Source organism: Nicotiana tabacum, chromosome 7, assembly GCF_000715075.1.
Source record: "Nicotiana tabacum cultivar K326 chromosome 7, ASM71507v2, whole genome shotgun sequence".
Taxonomy (NCBI): Eukaryota; Viridiplantae; Streptophyta; class Magnoliopsida; order Solanales; family Solanaceae; genus Nicotiana; species Nicotiana tabacum.
In genome coordinates this window covers 155,623,719-155,645,586 of record NC_134086.1, presented here as the reverse complement: position 1 = coordinate 155,645,586, position 21,868 = coordinate 155,623,719, and the positions used below count along the sequence as shown (strand labels likewise).

The following is a 21,868-nucleotide window of genomic DNA, read 5'->3' as shown; positions in this document are numbered from 1 at the left end:
TGAGAAGAAAGATGATCTGATGGATACTTTAAGTTAACTTCATGTTGAGGATTTTGATTGGTTGTCTTAGAAGAAAGATGGATAAAGACTGGTAGATCATTATGTGCAACTTTTTGAGAAAGAAAGGTAATTAATATTTTGTGCTAACATTTTTATTTCTGCTTTTCCTTTCTAGTTACTGATTCTATTTGTTAGTTACTTTGTAAAAGGACTGAGTAGAGCTGAGTGCAGTTAGAGATATATTATGCCTAACATCTGCATGCCACAATATGAGCACCTCTATAATCATAGTCGAATATAGAGTGGGTTCTACATGTTTAATTAACCCATTATTTTTAACTCAAACATTCAATTTAAACTCACTGGCTCTAAATCTTGAATTTGCCTCCATATATATAATATATGTTCGATGATTAATGGAAGCAACTGCAATGGTAGTAAATTAAACACACCTATAGAATAAATCAACTGGTCAGAGTAGTTAGAATAGCACTAAGTTATCATATTGTTCTTTTTTTCTTTTTTGGGTTGTATCATGTATGGTGGAGGGGAGGGGGTAGGTTGGCTTTTCAGAAGGTTAGTCAGAAATTTTTTAATTAATTGAAAATTTGAAATCTTGAAGTAATTCTATAGAAGAATATTATGTATGACAGAGAATATATTGTATTTTGCATGGAAAGATGTGGCTGATACCCAAAAAGCCATTACATCAGGAAGCCCCTTGCTTGGATTTAAATGCAAGTCTTTTACTTTGTTTCCATTAGTAGCAAAGTTAAAAAAAAATTGAAGATTAAATATTTTCATTTAACTTCTAAAAATTTTGTGGTAATATCCCATTAGGCCATTAACCAACGGCAGCCTCTTGAAAGCTGGCATTTATTTATATTTAAAACATTGTTTAAAAGTAACTAGTTATATCATCAACATTATGCTGTTTAACATATTGAATTCAAAGTCATCAATGATTAATATCTATCACGCGTAAAGTTTGGAATTTTTTTCACTTTTAGCCCACCCATAAATTATTTATATTTGATAACCGAAAAAATATATAAAATTTATATAATTTTTGTATATAACATGCAAAATATATATATATATATATATATATATATATATATATATATATATATATATATATCGACTATTATTTTAAAAGTAGTTATACATCATGCATTTTCCCTAAATTTTATTTTCGAAAGATTGATTAATCCTCATTTGACCAGTTCAAAGTTTTTCATGTCCAAAAATAGCCTTTAGAATTACGGTTTTGTAACAAAATGTTCGGTAGATTTTTTGGCTTTTGCATTCAAGAAAAGGACTACTCACTACTTCCCTTAACTTTACACCCTTTCTTAGCTTTCCTTGAAGCAATATTACCCACTATCTCCTAATCAAATCTAATCATGTTAGCTGACAAGTAATTTTGAAAAGACAAATATATTGATATTGATATCTATGTCTCGGTCTCAAATTGGTTGTGGCCAATTATATGTGGAAAATATTGTCATAAGCTATCTAGCTAGTTGTTTAACTTTGCCTATGTAAGTTTTGCAAAGCATATCCGTTGAGAGTGGAGTTACTTGATGAATCTAGGAGTTAATTATAATTAGAGATAGTGGAGTTAACTGTAGTTAAAAGTAGTATTAATTATTTGTTAAGAGTTAGTTAGTTAGTTAAATGAGTGAGGTGTCAGTGAGTTATCATTAGTTGGTTAGTGGAAGTTAGCATTGTATATAACAAATGTATTGGTTAGAAAATATACTAAGAATTCATTCTATTTCTTTCTTCTGGTAGCTTCCATTTTCTAATGCTCTGCAGCCATTTCCTTCAATTTTCATTATTGTAATATTCTTCATCTCAAGCTCATAATTTGACATGGTATCAGAGCTATGGGCGATTGAAGACTGTTGTTTGAACTCATTGGAAATTCACCGGAGTTTTTGAAGACTATGGCTGTCGACGACACTTTGCCAGAGAAATTGAGTCACAGTCATCCTTTTTTTATGGCAAATGACAATTCATGTGCGGTATTGATCTCACCACAGTTGCGAGGGATAGAGAATTACTCTATATAGAGCCAAGCGTTGAGAATTGCGATCCTTGATCGCAACAAGTTAGGGTTCATCGAATGCACATGCAAAAGGGAGAATTATGGTCCAAATCTCGTTGATGTGTAGGAACGATCTAACGCCATTATCCTGTCATGGATAATGAATTGTTTTTCAGCTAAATTACTAAGTGGAATTGTCTATTCCTCAAATGTATGTGCAATTTGGAATGAATTGAAGGAGCAATTTGATAAGATAGATTGCTCTAGGATTTTCCAGATTCATAAGCAAATTGCTATGATTAGACAAAGAACTATCTCAGTAGCAACATATATTTCAAAGTTGCTTTGGGCAGAATTTGATTGTTTAGCTCTAATTCCGGGTTGTGATTGTGCTAAGTCGCGTGAATTTGTTATTTTCATGGAACGATTGAAGCTGCTAAAATTTCTCATGGGACTTAATGAGTCTTATGAACGGGCATGTAGTCAAATCCTTATGATGGTACCAGTTCCTACTTTGAACAAGGCCTACTCCATGCTTACTGAGCGAGAGAATCAAAGGAGCATGTAGGTTGCTTCTGCCTCTACTAAAGGAGCATAAATGACATATCTAATGGCTGCTAGGAGCAGAGGTATGCAAAGACAAAAGAGAAATTATAATGTGCAGCGTGATTTTTGTAAACTGAAGGGACATACATATGCATAGTGCTTTAAAATCATAGGATATTGATGATAGGCTATAATTACGAATTTTAATCGCTTATTATACTTTAATTGAGTTTGAGCGTTAATCGCTAGCGTTTTTGCACTAATAGTGTGTTTTATGCCTTGTAGGAGTGATTCCGAGCTATGTAGATATTATGGAATAAATTAAAGTGATTTGGAGCTTTGAAGTCTGAGTAAAAGCCTAAGGAATTAAGCCAGGATCGTGTTTGGGATCAACGGATGATAGTTAGAACGAACGAAGTATCGAGTAGGCATATTGTGCATTGTCTGGTAAAATACACATAATTTTTTGCTCCGAACTCCATTTAGACTTCACAATATATGGTTGGAAAAATAACTCAAAGAGCTACAACTTTCATGTTTTATGTTTTTCCAAATTTCCAACAAAAGAGGGTAAAAAGTGCGCGTCAAGTGTGCGGCTATGCTCAGGCCACGCTCGTCAGGTAGAATCAAAGTGGATATGCGCGGTCTGAGTGCGGTCCAGGCGCGGCCGCGCACGTCCTGTCCGGAAAATGTGTCTTTTTTTGCGTATGAGAAGGTGTAATTATTTGGGCCCAACCCTACTTGGTATATATACATGGAAAAACGATAGTTTGACCAGGTTGGACATACTTTTGACACAGATTCGACCTAAGGAGGTAGAGATACAATAAGAGCAAGGTGGGGAATTCTTCTACGAGTTTTTCCCTCCTCTTCCTATTTTTTTCATTGCTGGTTATGACTTTTAGTATTGTAGTTTTACATACTATTATGAATAGCTAATTTGTTATCTAGTGTTTTGATAGAACCTTTTGTAGGATAAATTTTTGTTATGTTTTTATATAATTGAGCCATTGGAATTCTCTACTTGTTCAACTACGTGTTTATTGTTGTTGATTGAATGGCCATCGATTGACTGTGCCTATTTATTATGTGTTGCTTGAGAAAGGATATATATTTAGGTGGTTGTTGAACAACGTCACTCTTAACGTATGTGAGAAATCAATACAGCGGGTTTAAAGGCAGGTTTAGAAATAACAAAGCCTTGATGTGGTCATAGTGAGCGGTTAGATAAAGCCAACTAGCGTAGTTTGAGAGAATATGTCTAGTAAATTGTTGTAGTTGCTCGAGGGAGAGAGAATTACAGCACCTAAGGTGCTCACGATCAGTAGAAAATACATTGGCGAAATTGTAGGGAACATAGCTAGAAGGATTCCGACAATTGGGGAAATCATAACTCTAGACCTCCTTAATTTAGTCTCCAACCCTTTGTCTCATTAGTTGATAATTTTACCGCTTTCTAATATTTGCTAGTTAATTAGTTAGAAATATACATCTCAATCTTTATAATTTAGAAAATTGTTCAAACTTGTCTTCTTAGTGATATTAAACAGTTATAGTCAAGCTTTAGTTCTCTGTGGGATTCGACTCCGGACTTTTAAACCGAATTATATTTGCAGCGACCGCTTATTCTTTTTAGGACTAGAGTTGGGTGTGATCAAATGTTGGCGCCGTTGCCGGGGAACTAACGGTGTAGTTGTAGTTGTATATATCGTTAGGGTTCAAGTTTGAACTTTTATTTTGTTTTGTTTTTTTATAACTGTTGTAGACATGTAATTTTTGACCCTCCCCGAGTTTTTACTCATTTAGCTTTTAGATATTTAGTTTAGGCCTAATATCGCTATTTTACCTAGTTTTAACTATTTTACTTTATTTTGTCACAAAAATATTTTCTTTTATTTAACTAATTGATATTTTATCTAGTTACTTTTATTTTATCCACCTTACATAAAATTCGAAAATACAAAAATAGTTACACTTTGTTTTCAAAGATATTAGTGTTTTAGTAGTAGTATTATCTTAATTTTGCGATGATTTTAATCTATTCTTATTATTGTTTTAGTATAACATTTGAAAAATATCAAAAATAGTTTCATATTTTATATATAATTTAGTTTAATTAATTAGATAGATTTTTGCATTACGTAGTATATTTAGCTTATATTAAAGGGTATTTAGTTAAGGTTCTTTAGTCCAATTTTAAGGCCCAAATATGAAGTCAAAGCCCATAACCCCAATAACCTGATAAACCTAGGGTCTTCTTCTTCAGACTTGGAACAAAAAACCCTAAGGATCCCCTTAACAAAAATACACAACCCTGCCGGAACAAGCCATCCTCTCCAGCTAACACACACGACCAAGACCCTTCTTCAACAGAACAACAGCCGCTGCCCAAATGCCGGAACCAGTTCCCCTCTTCTTCAAACTTGAGCGCCCATCTAATACCTCCAGCCGTTGCTTGTCTTCCTCACACTAGCCGGAGCGTCGTTGCCCTCCTCCAAACGACCGATCACTCCATCCTCGAACGAGCACAGCCGCCGGCGACGTTGCTCTAACACTCAGCGTCCGACCTCCTCTTCAAGTCACCTCTACCATGGCTTTTGATTCGCATTTTTCCTTTTATGATTTTGTTATAGTTCACTGGTATAATCAAAAAACAACAAAGGGATTTCAGTTGGCTTAGTTTCATTTGTGATTTCAAACTCAAAATATATAATGAGAATTTAGTTTACTCTTTTAGTTTTGGTTTCCGAACTAGAGTGGATATGAAACGGGTTTTCGATCGTTGGAGTTACTGTTTGATGTTTGTGGTCTGCCGTTCGAGTCCATATTTGGAATACATTTGAGGCCTTGTTTGCGTTTTTCTGGTCTGCGATTCTAGCAGAAGTTCGCGGTTCTTGCTGTTTTATTGTCGTTCTTCTAAAATTTTGCACATCCGGACGGAGGCTAATTAAAAATTCATGCAAGGTCCATTCTTACCTTTAATATTTTACCTCCTGATGTTTGTCACATAGGTGTTTGAATGGCATATGCATATATTTTCCATGACTATGTGTGATATTTTTTATCTTACGATGAAATTTGACTGATTAACACGTTTTGACATTACTGATTCAATCAAATCGTATTGAATCTTAAATTAAATAAGAGGTTCAAACTTGAAAGCTTGTTTGGAATTGATCTCAATAGTTGGGTTGTTGGGTAAAATTGAAAGAAATTTAGGTGCAAGATAAATTATATTGTTCTTTTATTCTTGTTTTATTACTTCTTCGTATAGGAGCATGCTTAGGCCGTCATCACTTGGGTAGGCAAGCCTTAAGTTTTGTTATTTCGTTTGAGGCGAGGGGTCGTTCCTTTAGTTGAATATATTCGGGAAATGTCTCGAGAAATTTGAATATATTTTATCCGGGGTATGCCCTGAAGTATTTGTATTTGAAGGCTAGCGATACATTCTGAGGAAGCATAGAATAGTATTTTTACTTTTTACTTTTGTTTTTATTTTATTAGGTGGGGATAACCTCGAGCCTCTTTTGATTGTTTATCTTCGTTTTGTGTTTTTTTACCTCAATCTGAGTATTCTTTAAAGCCAACTTGATCATGTACGCAACCGTGACTTTCACGGGACCGGGGAATGCCTAACACCTTTTCCCCGAGTCAAATGACCCCCCTATCCAAATCTCTGGTGCAGACTTAATTTGGAGTCCAAAGTGTTTTAAAAGGAAAATTATTTTTAAAAACGATGACCTGGCACACCGAAACAAATGTTAGGTGGCGACTCTGAGTTATTTCATTTTGAACACAATTTTGTCACTTTTTTAATTAAAAACTCTTTCGATCTTTACAAATCCTTTTATTTATTTTTAATAGGGTTAAGTGAAATTGGTAAAAAAGGGGTATGACAACTGTTGATTTGAGAAACATGACGTCTTTGAATTATGGAAATTTAGGTGTAGATAATTCTACTATTGATCTCCATACATATTGTGAAGGAAACCACCCATGGCAAAATTTTCAAAACGTTCCTGAGAGCGAGTTATGTGCACAACTCAATCTTATTTGTGGAATGTGTGTGATGTGTGTGGTGGTAAAAATGGTCACTTTTATGGTTGTACTTATATTTTTTATCTTCTCTCAACCCTTTACTATGATAGTTCTACCTTTTCTTGTGAAGTTAACAGGAACAAAGAATCTGGGGATGCAAACCTGAAAGAGATCAAGGATATGTTAAAGTGCCTTCTGAAATAAAATAATGAAAAATAATTGCAGATAGAAAGGCAAGAGACAACTATTCGCAAGTTGGAGGCTCAATTAAGTCGAGTGGTTGGAGCTTTTAATGCTTAACAAGCCAATATTGAGGATAGTAGCCGAGAAGAGCATGAATTTAAGGTGTTAATTGGGGAGGTCAGAGTAGAACATCAACAACCTATCCAACTACAATTTGAGGATGTCAATGTTGAAGAAGTGAGACTAGAGCCAGCCAAGGACTTTGAGGATATAAATTTTGTTGACTCTAGTATCATTAATGTTGAGGATGTTGAAAGTTCTGAAGTTCATGTGTTTGAGCGCATTGGCCCTCCAAGCATTTTTCACATTATGTTTGGATGATAATATGGAAATAGAGTCATCTGAACCAAGTGAAGAGTCAAGGAATAAGGAATAAGGTGCATATATTCTGGAATTCTTCTTGCCAGAAAGTCAGGATTACATACCTCATACAAATGTCAAGGAGTGCAGAATACTATATTATTTTCTTGGGCAAGTTAGATTCGTTCCACCGCCCCATGACCATAATCATAAGCTTGAATCAAAACTTGGGATTCAATTCATAAGCTCGAGGTGGAGACAAACAATGATTTATGTCGTGTCGTGACGTTAAATCAAGCGCTTGTTGGGAGGCAACCCAACTTTATTGCTTTTTTATTTTATTTTTTAAATTGTATTATTTTTGTAGTGTCAATTTTTTATCTTCTAGGAACATGAAAAGCAAAGCTATTGGAATGATGCAACAACAAACAAAATGGTTGGAACTAAGTGTGAGGTACCCACACGAAGGACCAAGCTTGGGAGAAGTGTGAGTACCCCATGAGTTATTAGTGCTTCGGCCTTTGGCCTATCAGGGAGTCTCTTCTACCCTTTTATTAGTTATGATGTGCATTGGGAACAATGCACAATTTTAAGTGTGGAGTGAGGAGATTGTTTGGGTGACTTTCTATGCTATTTTAGTGTGTTAGTTTAATTGAATATTTTTATTTTTATTTTTTTAGAAAAACGAAAAAAATAAAGATTGGACTATTTTCGACGATGGATCTATTAGACAATTTTCTTGAGGGATTTAAGTCTAAAGAAAAAGACAAAAAGATTTTCATTTTAGGTAGTGTAATAATTTCCTCTTTGTTTTTCTTTGTAACGTGGTTCTTTTCTAAGGATTTTATTTGAACCAGGTGTAATTAGTTTTATTTTTTTAGGAATATGAGTCATTGTGTTGTGTTTTGAATTGAAGCAATATCTCTTGACTTTGTTATGCCTTGAGAATGTTGAGTACTTTGGTTGTAACGCTTAGGATCAGTTTTTGACTCTTGTACAAGTACCTTAAATGTATGATTTTAAATTTGCTTAACTGCTTTAACTAGAGTGTCTTGATGAATCCAATTTTGAGTGAGTCATGTGCCATGTGTGTGTGAAGTTTGGGTGTTATTCTGTGTATTGCATTTGATGCCTAGAACTTATCCTGTATGTTTGCAAAGCGAAATAGTAGTTTTGTTCAGTCTTTGAAGTGATATAGACGTTTAATTGTTAAGCCAGATATGTATATTTTACCCGCCTAATTGTTATGTATCGTAGTTAACCCCTTTGAGTCTGTAATCCTGTTTCTCTGGCAACCACATTAGAATTCTTGTCCATTTGTTTGAATTAACCATCTATTTGAACCAGTGTAACCTCTCATGACCACTTGAATTGTTTATGAATTGTGTAAAAGTTAAAGTGTGGGGTGACTGGTTTGGCTTTTGAGTGGAACTAATGAAATAAGGAGAAATGTGCATTGTTTTGAACAAGTAAGAGCCACTTGAATTGAAAAGAAAAAAAGTAGTTGTATTGCTGTGAAAAAAAAGTATTCCTTGATAAGTGGTGACTCTTGATGTAATTGTGCTTAAAGAAGTATGGGGTAATATACATTGATGTGAAGGTGGAGTTTGGTTTGGTTTGACATAAGTATGTGGTTTGAATGTTAAAGTATATATATATATATTAAAGTGTTTAGGGAGGTGTAGCCACTCTTATATTTAAATGTATCCTACTCGTCCCGCAGCCTACATTACAACCAAATAAAGCCCTATTTGATCCTAAATTGAATGAGCTCGATTAGTAGAGTAGTACACTACGGGCAAGCCTATGGTGCATCTTTTGTGGCATATAAATGTTATTTCTGAGAGTGAGTGAATTCTTTCTATCTTGAGTTCCTAAGTGCTCTTAAATTTTATTGTGTGGAACTACTCTTTTTTGTTGTATGAGGGCACTTTATTTATGAAGGAAAGGTAATGTCAGTGATCGCTATGGTAGAGTAAGTGGGTGAGTTGTGAATAATGCATGGTACTTGTGAGTCAAATTTTGAGGTGAAGATGTTACGTTTTTGTGCTTAGTCTATTTTAAATATTCTTGGTGTGATGAGTTAGGAGAATTGTTTAAAAAAGTTCGTGTCTATATAAAGTGTTGTTTGATTGCTCGAGGACGAGCAATGATTTAAGTATGGGGTGTTGATGATCGATTATAATTACGTATTTTAGTCGCTTATTACTCTCTAATTTACTGCATTTTAATTGAGTTTGAGCTTTAATCGCTAGTGTTTTGCACTAATGTATGTTTTATGCCTTGCAGGAGTGATTCCGAGCTATGTGGATATTATGGAATGAATTCAAGTGATTTGGAGCTTTGAAGTCTGAGTAAAAGCACAAAGAATTAAGCTGGTATCATATTCGGGGATCAACAGATGATAGTTAGAACGAACAAAGAATCGAGTAGGCATATTATGCACTGTCTAGTCAAATATACATAACATTTTGCTCAAAACTCCATTTGAACTCCACAATATATGGTTAGAAAGTTAACTCAAAGGTCTACAACTTTCATGTTTTATATTTTTCCAAATTCCCAACAAAACATGGTAAAAAGTGCATGGTCGTGCTCGGGCCGCCATCGTCACGCAAAATCAAAGTGGATATGCGCGGTCTGAGCGCGGTCCAAATGCGGCCGTGCACGACCTATCCGGAAAATGTGTCCTTTTTCGCGTAGGAGAAGGTGTAATTATTTGGGCCCAACCCTACTTGGTATATATACATGGAAAAAATGGTAGTTTGACTAAGTTGGACATACTTTTGACACAGATTCGACCTAAGGAGACAGAGACACAATAGGAGCAAGGCGGGGAATTCTTCTACGACTTTTTCCTTCCTCTTCCTATTTTTTTATTATTGGTTATGACTTTTTGTATTGTAGTTTTATATATTATTATGAATAGCTAATTTTTTATCTAGGCTTTTGATAGAACCTTTTGTAGGATAAATTCTTGTTATGTTTTTATATAATTGAGCCATTGGAATTCTCTACTTGTTCAACTATGTGTTTATTGTTGTTGATTGAATGGCCATCGATTAACTGTACCTATTTATTATGTGTTGCTTGAGAAAAAATACATATTTAGGTGGTTGTTGAACAACGTCACTCCTAACGTATGTGAGAAACCAATACAACGGGTTTAAAGGCAGGTTTAGAAATAACAAAGCCTTGATGTGGTCATAGTGAGCGGTTAGATAAAGCCAACTAGCATAGTTCGAGAGAATATGTCTAGTAAATTACTGTAGTTGCTCAAGAGAGAATTACGGCACTTAAAGTATTCACGATCAGTAGATAATGCATTGCCAAATTTGTATGGAACATAGCTAGAAGGATTCCAACAATTGGAGAAATCATAACTCTAGACCTCCTTAATTTAGTCTCCAGCCCTTTGTCTCGTTAGTTGATAATTTTACCGCTTTCTAGTATTTGCTAGTTAATTAGTTAGAAATATAAATCTCAATCTTTATAATTTAGAAAATTGTTCAAACTTGTCGTCTTCGTAGTGATATTAAACAACTATAGCTAAGACTTTTAGACCGGATTATATTTGCAGCGACCGCTAATCCTTTTTAGGACTAGAGTTGGGTTTGATCAGATATCCAATTGGTTATAAGCCTAAGAAGAGGTTTGGAAACAATACTGCTAACAATGTGAAAGTGGAAGAGCATAAAGGAATAGGTTTTGATAGAAATAACAGTAGCACAAATGTTGCAGCTGGTTTACCAACTCCGACGACATACTTCACACCAACACAATATAATCATATTTTGAAGTTGCTTAACAATATTGTAGAGAGCTCAGCCAATATGACAGGTACTATCAAAGCATTATTGGTTAACTATAATTCTATAAATTAGATTGTGAATACAGGAGCAATAAATCACATGATTTCACATTTAACCATGTTGTTTGAAAAGATCAAACTTAATAACACTAAGAAAGTTCATCTTCCAAATGGTAGTGTTACTGATGTGTCACATGTTGGATCTTGTCATATAGTAGGGGGATTAGTGAATAATGTGCTATATGTTCCTGATTTTAAATACAACTATTGTCAGTTTCTAAGATCACTAAGGAGTTACAATGTTTTGCTCTTTTTTTGCCTGATTTTTGTGTGTTTCAGTACCTCTACACTAACCAGGTGAGGGAGATTGGTAACGAGGATGATGGTTTATACCTATTACCTCAATTATCTAATGAAAATGCTATAGTATCAGCTAAGAGTTTGAGCACAAGATTAGAGAACATGGACATTGGACTGTGGCACAGGAATGTGATATGCACCTATTGGAGTAACTAGAAGATGCCTTGCTTTGCCTTTAGTAGATAGTACTAGAACAATACAAGGGCGTTCTATTACCTATTAGCTAAACATACTAGAGTACCATTTCAAAACAGTATAAGTATAGCTACTGAAGCTTTCCATTTGATACACATAGATGTCTGGGGTCCTTACAATGTACAGACTTATGATGGAAATAAATTGTTTCTCACTATTGTTGATGATCATTCCAGATCTACTTGGTTGTTTCTGCTGAAATTAAAAAGTGATATTGTAGTCATTTTGAGATATATTTTTAAAATGGTGCATACGCAATTCAGCAAGACAGTTAAAATCATAAGATCTAACAATGAGAGTAAGTTTATTAACACCGAATGCAAGGAACTTCTATTATTACTTGGGATAGTACATTAAGAACATGTGTCTATACACCCCAGCTAAATGAGGTGGCAGAGAGGAAACACATGCATGTTTTGAAAGTTACCAGGGCTATTAGATTCGAGGAAAGTATCCCACTTAAATTCTGGGGTCATTGTGTTTTGGCTGCCACATACATCATCAATAGAATGCCTTCAACAGTGTTAAAAAGTAAAAGTTCATATAAGGTCTTACGTGGGAAAAAGCCTACCTTGATCCATCTAAGAGCGCTGGGATGTTTATGTTATGCAAAAAGGCTGTCTTTGCATGACAAATTTGCACCAAGAGCAATGGCTGCAACAATGATGGGGTACTCAGAAGTAAGTAAAGGATCCATACTATATGATTTGGTTAACTATTCTTTTTTTATTAACAGGGATGTATGTCCAGAGAAAATGTGTTGCCTTTCAAACATCAATCTGCTGGTAGTTCTCAGCTTTTCTTGGATGATTCAGCTTGGCTGGTGCTCTTAAAGGAAAAAAACCATCTAGAAGACAACTTTTCTACTGTAGAAAATGATATTCCCTCTATAGAAGATTCTAAAATCATCCTAGATCAACCATTGCAACATGATAATCTGCCTAATCCTGTCACACATGGTTTACCATCTCCAGTCAGTTGATCATGCATCACCAGTTACTAATCTATTACTTGCATCTGCTGACCATACCCCTCAGGCTCATACAGCAGTGTCACCAAATGATTCTACTGATGTACCTATAAGACATTCTCAAAAAAATAAACAACAACCAGTATGGATGGCAGACTTCATCATAGGACCAAAATCCAAGAGTACAACACAACCACCACATTCTATTCATGTCTCTATTGTTTATGACAAGCCGAGACCTTCTTATAAGCAATCCTTAGCTGTTTTCACTTCCATAGTGAAACCTAAGATATTTCATGAAGCATCTAAGGACCCACTTTGGATTGAGGCCATGCAAACAGAGTTGAAGGCTCTTGAAGACAATAAGACTTGGGAACTAGTTGCACTACCCCCGGGCAAGGTGCATATTGGGTGCAAGTGGGTATACAAAGTTAAATACAAAGCTAATGTGGACATTGAAAGATACAAATTCCGGCTAGTTTCTAAGGGATACAGTCAACAGAAGGAATAGGACTACAATGAAACCTTCTCCCTTGTAGTGAAGATTGTCAGTGTAAGGACAGTGATGTCTCTAACAACTAGTGAAGGTTGTCACTTGCACCAAATGGATGTTTGAAATGCCTTTCTCCAAGGAGACTTGTATGAAGAAGTCTACATGCAACTTTCATAAGATTTTGCAAGCCAGAGGGAGAAGAATGTAGTATGCAGATTTGTCAAAAACTTATATGGATTGAAGCAAGTGAGCAAACAATGGAATGATAAAATAACAGATGCACTGCTCAGACTAGGTTTCACTCAGATCTCACTAGATTATTCATTATTTACCTAAATACAAGAAAAGAACATTGTAGTAGTCTTGGTCTATGTTGATGACAGACGGTAATATGAATTTGATAGAGTCCACTAAGAAGGATCTACAACAAGCTTTCAAGATGAAGAAACTCGGTGAATTGAAGTATTTTTTGGGAATTGAAATCTCTAGATCACACAATAGAATTTTGATGAACCAAAGAAAATACACTTTAGAACTAATTACAGATTTAGGCTTGAGTGCTGCCAAACCAATTGGGACTCCTTGGAGTTTAATCAAAAGTTTACAATAAGGGAACTTGATGAAATTGTTGGAATCACAGAGGATGAGTTGTTGGATGAAAAAGGGCAGTATCAGAAGTTGATTGAAAAACTGTTGTACCTGACTAGGAGTAGGCCGGATATTGCCTATGCAGTGTAGACTCTTAGTCAATTCATGCAACAACCTAAAAGATCCCATTGGAAAGTAGCCTTAAGAGTAGTGAAATATGTGAAGATGGTACCTGGAATGGGAGTACTAATGAGTAGTAAGAAGAGCAATACCTTCATAGCATTCTATGATGCTGATTGGGCATCATGCTCAAACACTAGGAAATCAATTATAGGCTTCATAGTGAAACATGGTGAATCACTCATTGCATGAAAATAAAAAATAAACCACAGTATCAAGAAGCTCAGTAGAATTAGAGTACAGGAGCATGACTTCAACACTATCAAAACTTATATAGTTAATTGGGTTGGTTAAGGAGTTAGGAGCTGAAGTAAGGGAACCTGTTGATTTATATTATGATAGAGAAAAATACATATAGAAGTGGATTACCACTTCATAAGGGAAAAGATTCATCAAGGATTAGTGAAAACATAACATATAAGTTCAAATGAGCAACAAACAGACATTCTGACTAAAGCATTGTTGAAATCACATCATGAATATCTGGTTTCCACTTAATATTTTTGCCTTTACCAGCTTGAAGGGGTGGGGGTATCGAGAGTGGAGTTACTTGATGAGTGTAGGAGTTAACTATAGTTAGAGGTAGTTGAGTAAACTGTAGTTAAAAATAGTATTAATTATTTGTTAAAAGTTAGTTAGTTAGTTAAATGAGTGAGCTGTTAATGAGCTGTCATTAATTGGTTAGTGGAAGCTAGCATTGTATATAACAAATATACTGGTTAGAAAATATATTGACAATTCATTCGATTTCCTTCTTCTGGTAGCTTCGATTTTCTAATGCTCAGCAGCCATGTTACACCCCATATTTTTGTATGTAAAAGTGCGTCGTAAGCAAACTAATGTAGGACTAAAAATGAGGTAATATTTGAAAGTATATAAAGTAAGTTAATCATGTTACCTCAGAGGTTACAAATATTGAATATCATGAACAACAAGTACAAAGAGGGTTGAAAGGTTCAGAAGCTAAAGGAATTGAAGAAAATAATATTTCGTCGAAAGTCGACAACATGGGAATGTTATAACATGTACTTTTGGGGTGAGACTAGGGTACTTAACATGATAAGGAGGTTATGTTATGAATTATTTTAGTCTTATGATAGTCGTGTGTTATTTTTTGAAGTCAAGCGAGTTGTGGAACAAAAGTCGACGAAAGTCATCACAAGTTGCATTCATAGGTTTTATTGAAACTTCGGGTCAAATGTAGCTGCGATTTTCTCCCAATATACTTAGAGTTATGGGGGTGTTTCACCCATCAAATTGAATCTCTGTAAGTTTATTTTCTAACACATTAAACCATTTGTCAATATGACATTGGAGTATAGAGATATATGCATTTTTCCGAGACTGTGTAGTTGCTAGGTGACAAGTATGTGTGTCACCTACTTGGTTAAATGAGAGTTCAAAAAGAGGTAATTTCGGGTCAGCCAAAGAGCCCATTTAAAGGGTTATATACTACAATATAAACCTCATAATATATCACAAATAGCCAGACCGAAATCCCTGCAAACTTCCTCCCAAAAATTACCCACAAACCCTAATTGATTTTCTCTCCCTTTCAAGTTCTAATTAGAGGTAAAACTTAGAGTTTGAAGAACCAAGATAAAAGCTGAGTTATCCAACAAATAAGGTAAGTTTACTGCTCTCTTTCATCCATTTTTTATGCTGTAAATTCATGGTAAGTCTTTCTATAATTTTAAGAACTCATGGGAGGTGATCGGAAGCCGTGAGTTCGAGTTATTCACTTGTAACGGACTGTTTTGTATTGCTATTGGGCTGCGTGCTTTACTACTATTTTGTGGAGTTTTAGAGGAGGAAGGGTGTGGAGAAACATCATATATATATGGTGGTGGGCTGGTCATTCATCGTAATATTTCCAGGTCGTTTGACACTACTACGGTGGTCGTTTTGTGTATGAAGAGATTGCAGTGTGTTGGGATGTTTTGTAGTATTTTATGGTGTATATAAGGCTGAAAAATAATGTATATATATGTTGTTGTTGTTGTGTTATTGTGTTGTTGGTGTTATCTTGAATTTGTAGGAAGTAAGGATTATAGGGGAGATGTTGCTCGTTTTTATACAAAATAGGCTTGTCGTTCGTTGTGCGATAGTTGTACATTTCGTAACTTAACGATAGTATTATTATCGTTATTGTAGATTAAAGTGAAAAAAGGCGAGTTCAACTTGGTGATTTGAAAGATTGTGATAAGGTATTTTAAGGCTAAGCTCTTCCTTCATTTTGACATGATCTCGTAATTACATGCGTTTGATAATGAGGCATAAAGAGAATTTTATACTCCCGAATTTATATACACTATCCTAGTCTCATAAGTTACAATATTCTCTCTTATCGGGACTTTATATTCAATTGAGTATTGTCTTCTTCCAGTGAAGAGAGAAGAGGATCTATATATATATATATATATATATATATATATATATATATATATATATATATATATTATATATATATATATATATATATATATATACACACACACAATATTACATTATTTTCACCACTAGCGAGCTATAATCGATGGGCGTGCCCCTATTGGGCAACCTCTGATCATATGGTAAGTTATATACCGAGCCTACTGTGGCCAAGCGCCTTTGAGTGGGTCCAGAATGACCGAGATACAGAGCCTAATATGGCCGAGCACCTATGAGCGAGCCTACTACGGTAGAACAGTTACACTTTTCGAGACTTATCGGGCCGGACATTTATTTTACTTACCATATTGAGAGAGTTGAGTTAGTATCAGCACGTAAGTATATCTCCGGAACATCTTTGACTCCCAGTTACTTTTGGTTATCATATTATCAGTTCAGTTTTAGCTTTCGATTATTTTATTGCCTTACATACTCAGTACATTATTTTGTACTGACGTCCCTTTTTGGGGGGCACTGCATTTCATGCATGCAGGTTCAGATAGACAAACGGGTAGACCTCATCAGTAGGTGTTGCCCGAGTTCAGCTTGATCGATAAGCTCCACGGCCTTCGGAGTTGCCGGGTCTAGAGTTTTATGTACATATATATATATATGTTAAGGGTAGGTCGGGGCCCTGTTTCGATCATAATGCATCCATCAGTAGAGACTTATAGACATATCCTATTAGTTAGTGCAGTATGTTGGGCTTATAGGCCTTATATGTATACTTTGATGAGTTGTTAGTTGTAGTAGTTATGACGGCCTTGCTGGCCCGACTTTATATTGATGTTTAGTTAGCGCTAGTTTCCGTTTAATTTTATATTTTGCTTCGCAAATTTTCTTGCAATGTGCCAAATGGCCAAAGTATGCCATTATATATTCAAAGTCCCTTAGTCGCAATTTGGTACGTAAGGTTAGGTGAGGCACCGGGTGTCGGTCTCGCCCCACAGGTTTTGGGCATGACAAACTTGTTATCAAAGCAGTTCTGTCCTAGGGAGTATCCAAGCTGTGTCTAGTAGAGTCTTGTTTATAGATATGTTGTGCACCACATTATATAAGCAGGGGACTGTAGGGCATTTAGGAGTTGGTTACCCTTCTTTCAAATCTAAATCACGCGTTAAACTTATGTGTTGGTGTTTTCATGCACAGATGACAGTTGTCACACCTCCTTTTTCCATACCCGCGAGGGGTGAAGGGAGTTTTTTCCAATTAAAGGACAATCGAAACGAGATTTGTTTATTTATTTCAGAGTCGCCATTTGGGAGATTTTAGGGTGTCCCAAGTCACCAATTTAATCCCGAATCGAGGAAGAGAATGACTCCATATTACAGTCTACGTACCAGAAATCCGGATAAGGAATTCTGTTAACCTGGGAGAAGGTGTTAGGCATTCCCGAGTTCCGTGGTTCTAGCACGGTCGCTCAACTGTTATATTCGGCTTGATTATCTGATTTTAGACAAATACGAACTTATGTGCAAATTTTAACTTTTTACTGCTTTCATGATTATTATTATTATTTTTTATAAGGAATTGCAACGTTGTGAAAATATATCTCGAACCACGTTACATCAATGCACCCGTGGTTATCGACATATCTCGACTCGGTTGAGATTTGGATTTGGGTCACATAAATGTGCACCCGAATTAAGAAAAATAAATTATTAAAGGCGCACCTAAAGCAACAAGCGTATTGTTATTTTGGGGAAGGCCGTAAAATTCGCTAAATCGGCCTGTCCCGAATTCTAAGTATTTTAATATATACATTTAGAGGGCCCCGCAGCTTGTGCATTTTTTGTTCGTCGAGGCTCGTCTCATTCATTATTAAAAGGAATTTGCAACGTCATGGAAACGCGTCTCAAATCACGTCACAATCAATGTACCCGTGATTAGAGACACATTTCGATCCCGTTGAGATTTGGATTTGGGTCACATAAATGTGCACCCGAGTTTAAGGAGATAACATTATTAAATACGCGCCTAAAGCAACTAGCGTGTCATTATTCTGAGAAAGGCCGTGAAATTTTGCTAAAACGGTCCATCCCGAAGCCTAAGCAATTTTAAAGCAAATATTTACTGAGGGCCCCGCAATTTCGTATTTTTATTTGGCGAGGCTCATCTCATTTTTTATTTTTAAAGGATTTCTTAAAGCGACTACGTTCTTCTATTTTTGTCCGTCTCTAGAATGAAAGAGAGAAAAAGATCTTAGTCCCATTACATACTTAAAGTTGTTGTAGTCGAATTCCAAACAAAAGACAAAATTTATGAGGTTCCAAATACAAGGGCACGTGTGGGCCATCCGTTGGCCAAAGCATGGGCTTGGGTCCAACGCATAGGGTATTATACTGGGCTTGGGCAGTCCTTATCCCGATATTAGCATAATTGCTTGTTTTTACGCCTATTTGTGAGTTTGCAAAACTGGAGGATAAAAATGATATTATTTCATTTAATAGTCTATTGTAAATTTAAAATAGGCTATCTGCTGTCATAAAAGAACTTTGAGATCAAGTTTTAGTCCTAATTCGAACCATTTTCATATTGAGATTAGACTGTTATGACAGTTAGAAGTCCATTTACGTGATTCAAGTCTAACATGCCTCTTTACAAATGACTGAAATAAGCAGGGCGATTTCTAGCATCATATCCCTCTAAGGACTTACCTAGGGAGTTCATAAGCTAAATTATACAGTTCCTTGGAAGGAATTACATATTGATGATACACAAAATGGCTTAAGTACAATCGATAAAAAAAAATTCAACTTATAGCTTCAACTTCTTCATGTGTGTATTCATGCTTCAAATGTCAACTTCAAACATGGTAATTACATCGACTTAGTATGTGTACCTGGATTCAGATAACAAGAACAAAAGAAGAGGAAGAGTGTCAGCAGCAAGCAACCAAGCAGCAGTCACACAGCAGTGCAAACAGCAACAATGTAACCTCTAGCTCAAGAACACCCAACAACAGTTCAATAACGATAACCCACAGGTGGTCGAGCACCACAAAACAAACCCAGAAACAGAGTTGCAACCAGCAGGAAAAACCCAGAATACTCAATGCAATAGCAACAACAACTCAATAATCACAAAAGCTCGGCAAATAACCAACAACAACTTCAAATAGCAATAAGACCAGAATCAGCTAGCAGCATATAGAAGCCCAGAATAGTAGTAATCCCACAGAGAAAATCAGAATATCCTAATGGAATAGTAACAACCCAATTAGAATAAATGACTTGGCAAAGACAGCTTGACCAACTTAATCTCTTATGCAGTTTTCAGACAGTGTTTGGTTACAATATTCTGAAATTTTCTTTCTGTTTTTTCTTTCTGTTTTTTCCAACTTTTTCCGTCCCCTTTTTAGCTAAAATGGCTCTATTTATCATCTGAAAGAGACCCCCTAAGGTCTGCCTAGGATTTCACAGCCTCCAGGGCTGCCCATACCCTTCACTTCCCATGCCTAAGCATCTTCTTGGTGCAAGTTATTTGGTTCCCCATGCTTGGCTTATTGCTCTAATCAAGAGTCATGAGTTCATTGTATTCATTTTAAACTCCCATGCTCTTATGTTTTGTCCCCACTAATACTAGATTAATAGTATTTTTGATTAAATAATTGATAGCCCATTAATCCTGAACATTTAATCAGTTTTTTGCCCAACCAAAATTACCCAACAGGCCCTTGATCATTACTGCCTTGCCCCACCCTTTCACTCTATTGAATCTGCCAGTTATAATCATTCGAGAACTAGTTCGAACCCCCCTCCCCCCCACAGCTAACAAACAAACCTATAATCAGTCCAACACAACCATTCAACAAAATTAGCCAGTAACAGTTAGGTCGCTTGTTATTTAATACTGTGAAACTAACGACAAACATGTGTCGAGTCGACTTTGCGAATTATAACGTATACTAATTAGTCGCTAATCAACTAAACTCAAAACAGAACAAACTGAGTGATTCAGGCATATTTCGGATAACAATGGAACTTTACGACACTTAATTATTTGACGACGTTACTCAGGTCGACTATACGAACTATTATACGTAACAATTAATCGACTAACAACATAGACTAAACAGGGCACCAATTTATTTCAAAACTCGGGACATTTAACATGTAGTTTACTAAATTTAACTAGTCAACAACATCAATCGAAGCAAATAGACATCTTATAACACTCAATTAACACTTAAGAAAAGAAATCGACCAAACAAAAGGGTCTTTGAAGATGGGGAGGGGGGAATTGACAGAAAAAATAATCGAAAATCCAAAATAAATCCACAAACATATGCATAACACATAAACAAAAGGAAAGAAAAGAAGATTACACCGGAAACTTGCCTCAAAGCGAGCTAGGTTTGGTTTTCAGGGTTCTTGAACTCAGATTTGGGGTTCGCAGAGTTCTGCTTACATTTGACCGGAACCAAAGCTGATTAGGGTATGAAGGATGTTAGGGGAGTGACTAGGGTGAATTTGGGGTGGTTTGGTGTAGATCTGGGTTTGGTCTCGAATCTTCAAATCAAGATTCGAGATAGAGGGGGCTGATTCGAGGCAAGGGGGTAATAGATTTGGGTTTGGGGTGGTAAGGTGCATCAGGGGTGTTACTTTGGTGGTTGTCGGTGTTGCTGCCGCCGGGTTTATGGTGAGAGCGTATGGGGGCGGTTAGGGTTCGGAGGGGTTCGTCTCTTGAGAGACGACGATGAACAGGAGGTGAGGGGGTGTAGTTTGGAAGGGGGCGTGGGGTGTGATAGAGGGTTTATATACGGAAGGGGAAATTTGATCTGGGCCGTTAGATCATATGATCTCAACGGCTTGGATCCACTGGTGAGGAACAGGACGGGGTCGTTTGGTATAGAAACGGGGTCGTTTGGTTTAAGTGAAGGGTTGGGTTGACCCGAGCAAACAGGTCGGGTTATGGGTGTGAGTGTGGACCGTTGGATGAGTGTGACTGAACGACTCAGATCAAACGCCTTATGCGGTGTCTTTTTGGGGCATGCCTGATAGCTTAACTAAATTGGACCGGGTATGGGGTTGCTTTGGGCCTATTTTTTTGTTTCATTTCTTGGCCCAACCGATTTTTCACCACTCTTTTCTTTTTCTTTAATTACGAAAACTCCTAAATAAATTGTAAAATAAAAATAAAGTTACACATCTATTATTAACACCTATAATAATCAACACACAATTTAAATGCATATATTTTGATTTTCTTTTAACCAAATTATGGTTAATTAATTTCTAAACGTGTCCGTAATTCCTAAATGCACGCAACATGTATTTGTATTTTTGTTTACGGACAGAACGATTGTCAAAAATGTCACGCATATTCTCAAAATCGTACCCGAAGGTATCTTTTTAACTTTGAATTTTTGTGGGAGTAATTCTCATACAGAGCGAAAAATCTCGTGCTTACAGCTGCCCCTCTTTGCCCGAAGACACGAAGGGTTTTCGTGCAAAGATAAAGTGAGCGATTTTTGCTCAACCGAGTACTCCGTGTGAAGCATTTTTTTTGAAAAGATTTGACCGAACCTTTGCTTCAGAGGTTTCCTACATATCCTGGGCTGAACAGGAATCAGGTCAATGTAGTTCGGGAAGTTTTGGTAGCTGAGACTACCATGCGACTGTAACGTTCGCTGTCGTTGTGTGCTGTTACATGCTGATG

At 36.1% G+C, this 21,868-nt stretch overlaps 1 protein-coding gene across 1 annotated transcript; it reads left to right on the top strand.

The window, feature by feature from the left end:
• The first annotated feature begins 1,952 nt into the window (after nt 1–1,952).
• LOC107820765 (uncharacterized) lies at nt 1,953–13,027 on the top strand. Its single transcript, XM_075218721.1, has 8 exons — nt 1,953–2,025; nt 2,230–2,617; nt 10,803–11,020; nt 11,078–11,226; nt 11,331–11,480; nt 11,927–12,226; nt 12,283–12,519; nt 12,584–13,027. The coding sequence occupies exons 1-8, from the start codon at nt 1,953–1,955 to the stop codon at nt 13,025–13,027; spliced, it is 1,959 nt and encodes a 652-aa protein (XP_075074822.1).
• The last annotated feature ends 8,841 nt before the right edge of the window (nt 13,028–21,868 follow it).